The sequence below is a fragment of the Nicotiana tabacum genome, chromosome 10 (genome assembly GCF_000715075.1).
Source record: "Nicotiana tabacum cultivar K326 chromosome 10, ASM71507v2, whole genome shotgun sequence".
In the NCBI taxonomy this organism is placed as follows: Eukaryota; Viridiplantae; Streptophyta; class Magnoliopsida; order Solanales; family Solanaceae; genus Nicotiana; species Nicotiana tabacum.
The window spans coordinates 134,044,784-134,051,137 of NC_134089.1; the positions used below are offsets into that span (position 1 = coordinate 134,044,784).

Genomic DNA, 6,354 nt, shown 5'->3' on the forward strand with positions numbered 1-6,354 from the left:
CTGTATACAGTCAAAATCTAGCTTGCCTAATTTTGTATGGCTAACAAAAATGGGGTGGCAGACCAAAGCTCGGCCTCACATCGTATCGAACTAGGGTACAGAGACAGATTGTTGATCTCGTAAATAAAATGGCTGATCAAGATCGAGTCCAGCCATGACCGAGGTCGAAGAAAGAAAGAGATCGAGCGAGATCGAAGAAAGCCTATTAAGTTGAACAACAGAAAACCGAGATATCCATGATCGAGCAAGGATCGTGATGGAAATCTCGGCACGTATCAGGTCAGGATCAGTCATTTAACTAATCATAGAATTTTCTTCCATATTTAGAATTGTACCATATGTAGAATTCCTCTACTATATAAAGGGGGTTCTAGTTACTTTGTAACCATCATATATTCACGCATAACAAGGCAATCTATTACATTTTTTCTCTCGCAAGCTCTGTTGTTCAGTTCATACTTTTCAATAGCATACTCAATTGGTTCGAGGGCCACAATTGTCACTACTAGAAATTCGGCAAAAACCAACCAACTTTGGTCGGTCAAAAAACAGACCAAATTGGTGGGTTTTTCAAAATAGTTTAATTTTTAATTTTTTTACGAAACCGATCAACTTTGATCGTTTTTCTTTGACGCAAAAATGCGGAAAATAAATTTTGCGTTGAGTCCCGCAAAATTTATTTTTTAAGAAACCGACCAACTTTGGTCAGTTATTCAATTAAAATAAATAAAAATTAATATTACAAAAATTGACCAAACGTTGGTCGGTAAATTCGGCCGGTCATTTTAAAAACCGGCCAACTTTGGTCGGTTATTTTCGTGCGAAAATACAATTAAGAGTATAAATTATAAATAAAAAAAGACAATCTTAAAACAAAATGCACCAATGGTGTAGTGGTAAAATAGTATACTGTCACAGTACACACCCCAATTCGATTCCCAGATGGTGAATATTTTGATTACATAATTAAAATACCGACCAACTTTGGTCGGTATTCTTTTTCGACCGTCAAAATACCGTCCACACGTAAATGGTCGCGTTTTGGTCGGTAATTGGCCATAACCGACCAACTTTGCTCGGTTTTTTGGTCGATTTTTGGCGGATTTCTAGTACTGTGTTCTTCATATTGGTTTGCTTTATTTTACTGTTAATTTCTAACATTAATTTTCATATTTATCATTTTGTGCCAAGTGAAATCACATATCTTTAAAATCACTTATAAGTTTAATTGTTATCCAATTTTAAGAGTAAACAATGGTGAAATAAAAGAAAAGTGATGTCGACATAGTTCTCTAAGTCATGGCTTATCCCTAGCAGGGGCGGTCCGTCAATAAAGTAGGTAAAGCAACTGCTTTAGGCCCCATTTTTGTGGAGGCCCCATTTTTTTTACACCTAATAGGCTATATATAAATTTTTAAGATTTTTTTTATGTGAAATGATTTTTTTTGATTTCTTTATTTAACAAATAAAGAGATGAAGGATTTGCAACTGCTTTGATTTCTGCCAAGAAAATTGCATTTGAAATTAATATGGAACCCGAATTTCATAAGAAACGTGTAATATATAGGAAGAAACAATTTGAGAAGAATATTAATAGTGAAATCTCAAAATCTCTCGAAGAGTTCTTTATAGTTCATTACTTTTTATACATACTCCCTCAGGTCCATAATAAATGACTTTTTAAACTTTGTTGTGCCCCTTAAGAAAATATTGACTCCTAGAACAAAAATGTATTTTGACTAAATTATCCTTAATTAAAATTTATATGTTGTTAACTTGACATATTGAGATATGTAAATAAGGGCAAATTTTGAAAAAATAAAGTTAATTCCTTCTCGATTATATAGAAGGACACTTATTTTGGACCAAAATAAAAGCCAAAAAAGTCATTTATTGTGGATCAGAGAGAGTAGTAGACAGGGTTATTTTTTCACTTTAAAATAGATTTGAACAATTTGAGGCATATGAAAATATTTTTGATTTTCTATTTAGCGGTAAAAACGGAGATCAATTTGAAAAAAGATTGCTTCATCTTGAATACTCCTTAAATCATAATAATCAACCCAATATTGATAGTTTAGACTTATTTTTTGAATTAAAAATATTTTAAAAAATAGTACAATTAGAAGATAACAATTTAATTGATATACTTTCAATCAAATAAAAAGATTTGACTATTTTTCAAATGCCTATATTACTTATAGAATAATGTTAATAACTCCTATTACCGTTGCTTTAGCTGAAAAAAGTGTTTCAAAATTAAAATTGATAAAACCTTACGTAAGATCAAAATTATCTCAAAGATATTAAATGAATTAGCTATATTGTCAATTGAGAAAGACTTATTAAGAGAAATTGATTATAAAAATTTAATAATAACTTTGCATCTAAAAAAGTTAGAAAAATAGACCCCTTATACAGTTTGGCTTTAGGTCACAAAATTGGTCGGGCCGTCCCTGATTCCTTAGTGTTTCTTTCAAAAGAAAAGGAGAGGATAATCCAGGTATAATGGGTTATAATTTCTATTTTGTTTCACTTTGGTGCTTTAATTAAGTTGACTGTACATGGAAGTAAATTAGAAAAATTAGTAACCTACATGAGTTGCAAAGGACTGGCACTTAGTAGATCTTACGCTAGTTGGTATAAAATCGATAAAAGATAAATTTGTCTATATACACGCACACGCAATATGCATAATTTAACAGGAAATAAAGTATTTTCTTTATGTCATACACACGCACGAATATCTATAACTTTTATACATGCTCCGAAAAAATCCCTATGATCTTATTAGTATCTTAATATTCATGAGCTTCCAAACCTAAATAGCTGCCCGTTCAACCGCTTAAATTAAAATTAGTTGATGAACGTGTAATTTACGTGTGTATAATTAGTATATAATTTATATATACCGGCTAGAAAAAAACCACAAATCTTTATCCAACTATTTGTGTAAAGATCGTTGTGATCTTATTATTACATTGAGGGTAACTAAACTCGGGCTAACAACTAAAACTCGGGGTAGAAATGACACCAAATAGTCATTCAAAGGGGCTGCTATTTAAAAATTAGTCAATGTGTCTTTAATTTCAGTTTTTCAATTCAACATTTCGGGATACAAATTCTCTGAATTGTCCTGAAATTAGAAATGTTAGTTTAAATTTTTAAGACAAAATAAGTATTGACTAGTCTCTAAAGTCTAAATAGTAGCCCTAACCATAAGAATGATTGCTTGTGCACTTACCGCAAACTCGGGCTAACAAATGAAACTTGGGCCTCGGTTCAAACTGCAAGAGTTCCAAGTATTTTCTTGAACAATTAACCTAAATAGCTGTCAACTCAACTACTTAAATTAAAAATCGCCCGTGGAGGCATACTAGGCATGATATATGTATTATATGTATATAATTATTTATAATCAATTTAGAAATTATGCATATGACTAGAAAAAATAAATAATAAATATGAACGGCTATTTGTGTAAAATCCCTTTTTTCTTTTGTACTTGTTGGGATCAAAATATTTGTAAGGGAGCCCAGTCCCAAAATTGGAGTTGGCGACATGCTCGGGTACTCGCGTCGTGGCGCGTGTAAGTAGCTTTCTTCATTCTTCATTGATATTGATATGAATAGTTTTTGGCCGGTAGCACTAAAACCTCACAGAATAATTTGAGACATCATTAGTGAAGCGCTTTAAGGTAATTTACAATACCCGGTTTCATTAGTATTAATTCAAACGATTCGGTTTGTATATTGGTGTTCGCAATCTTAGTTCACATGCTTTATCAATTGACAATGTGATGCCCGGGACTTGTTTGATTTTATGCAAAAGTGGCTTACTAATTCATTCTACCTTACAGAAAAGAGAGTTTGTTTTCCTTCTTTGCTAACTGACTAATTCTTCAATTAAGAGGTTTCATGCTATTTAATGTAATGTGATTTTTGTTCCTCTGTATTTCAATAAATGACATTTAACAAATGATTCTATATATTTGAAATTGAAGTTCGGGTTACTTATTTTAACCCCCCAAAAGCATGTATTTCTAGGGTTTTCATTAGGTTTGTCGCTCTCTTTTGTATGATAACGTGCATTTTGACCTGTTTTAAAGTTGTCTAGAGATGTGCTGCTAAAATGTATGATCCTATTATATTGATTGTTTTTCCAGGCATGCTCAAACGGGGAAATCGGATGCTGAAACAACAAAATAATGCCCAGCATATGCGAATGCCGATTATTACTACATTTCTCATTTTAATTTGTGTCCTAGTTTTTATTTTGTATAGAGAAACTGGAGAAAGATCTGATTCATCATCTGGTTTATTGATACAAAATTGGAATAGCTTTAGCTCTTCGGTTAAGTTAGACCCAACTGTGGAGTTCAGAAATGGAACAGATCTAATATGGCAAAACGCAGACTCACCCAAGGCAATTCTCTTTCTGGCACATGGTTGTAATGGTAAAGCAGCTAACTTTTGGGATAGATCACCTAAGTGCCCAAATTGTGCGGGTCTACCTGAAGAAAGGCTAATCGTCCTTAATGCCTTAGCTAGGAGATTTGCAGTTCTTGCAGTAACTAGTGCTGGGAGGTGCTGGTCGTTTGAAGAGGAAAGGTTGATTATTAAAGATATTATTGAGAGGTGGATTGTGAAACAAAAGCTTCAAAGCTTGCCTCTTGTAGCGTTGGGTGCTTCATCTGGTGGATATTTCGTTTCAGCCCTTGCAACGGATTTAAGATTTAGTAGCATCACAATAATGATTGCCGAGGGATTGTTTGGTCAAATGGACACACCGAAGAATTACCCTCCTACCCTTTTCGTGCACATGCCCAAAGATGAAAGGAGAAGACGGAGAATACAGAGATACTTGACACTCTTGAAGGGAAAAGGCATTGATGTTGCTGAGGTCAAATGAACGGAGTTTGCATTGTCACCTAATCTCTTAGCTGATAGGATTCCGGGTCTTGATCTAACTACCTCAGAGAAGTTGTATAGTCTGTTCCAGGAAAAGGGTTTCATTGATATGAAAGGTTTCATGAGAAATGATGGACGTGCTATACAATGGAAAGCAGTTGTCAAGGAGAGAGAGATTATTCTCCCAGACAAGTCCATAGCGAATCACATTCAAGAGGAAATGAATCTTGCTTTTGCTTATCATGAAATGACCAGCTTGCAGTCTGAACAAATATTTAACTGGTTTGAAACTCATATGAGCTGATCAGAATTCTTATGCTGTGTAATTTTCCTCTAGTCAGCAGGGGGAGACTATCAGTGCCACGGTTTTGGACTGGCTGACAACAGACCTCAGTACCGTTGTGTTGCTCATGGATTTTCATGAGGTCGATGTTCAAGTTGGAATAACTGTGGCCACGTTGTGATGGAAAATATTGTATCAGCATTCAAACTTCATACATGTGAAAAGGGCTGCCTACTGTTGTTTATCTGGTTTTCCTTTTCTTATGGGCAGAAAAGAGTGTATAGTGCAAGACACTTAGAAACTAGGTCTACTTGCTTGTCCTTAGAAATGAAACTTCAAGTGTAGGTTGCTGTAAGCTCTGATCACCATTAAAGGAAACACAAGCCTTTCTGTTCTTGAAGAGCTTGGGAAAATGAAATCAAAGTATTTACATGGATTGGAATTTCATTCCTTGAGTTAGTTATGCTTCAGCATGGGTGATCATTTATTAGTACTATTTTTTTCATGTATATGCAAAATTCTTTTTCTGCTTCAATTATAATAATGTAGTCTCTGGAAGAAATTGAGTGAGCGTTTTGTCTGAGAGTGAACTTCATTTGTTGGAAAGTAATTAAGCGAAGTTCATCTTTAGTAAAATAATATATTGGGCATGGTTGGGGATTTATATATAATCCAACCTATCACCTTAGGTGTATCTTCTAAACCTAATGACTCTGGGGCATTTGCATTATTTTACCTTCCTAGGTTACTACTGACCCTGTTTATTCATCATCAATTTATGGTTGAATTCTCGCTCTAGTGCATTATGGCAGGAAACCAAAGACTAAATTCAGATCTCTTTTTGAATTAGATTTTGTTGGATGTATAAATATAGTAGTTTTGACTTACAACATATCATGTTTTAAGGTTGGAAGACAGGGTTCTGGATAAAATAACCAATTATGGATAACTTTGCTATATCAGCATCAACTGATATTGGATACACTCATTGTGGAGAAATTTGTTGTATTAGCTTCAACTTTTATTGGATTCACTGAACTTGTAGTTAGGTTTATGACTCCTGGATTGGGTTTCTGAGGATCCTTCAGCATGAGTAGGATACAGGATTTGCTCATCTTGAGGGACGGGAGGGGGTTATATGTGACGGTTTCCATGAAGAAC

At 34.1% G+C, this 6,354-nt stretch overlaps 1 protein-coding gene across 2 annotated transcripts; it reads left to right on the forward strand.

Annotated features, from left to right (window-relative positions):
• The first annotated feature begins 3,519 nt into the window (after positions 1 to 3,519).
• Positions 3,520 to 5,640, forward strand: LOC107770888 (uncharacterized). Of its 2 annotated transcripts, none has more exons than XM_075223321.1 (2): positions 3,520 to 3,589; positions 4,166 to 5,640. In XM_075223321.1, the coding sequence occupies exons 1-2, from the start codon at positions 3,562 to 3,564 to the stop codon at positions 4,909 to 4,911; spliced, it is 774 nt and encodes a 257-aa protein (XP_075079422.1). In that variant the 5' UTR covers positions 3,520 to 3,561; the 3' UTR covers positions 4,912 to 5,640. The 2 variants fall into 2 exon arrangements, 1 of the variants encoding a protein (XP_075079422.1); XR_012695754.1 differs by having other exon boundaries at positions 3,561 to 3,697.
• Positions 5,641 to 6,354: the final 714 nt, after the last annotated feature.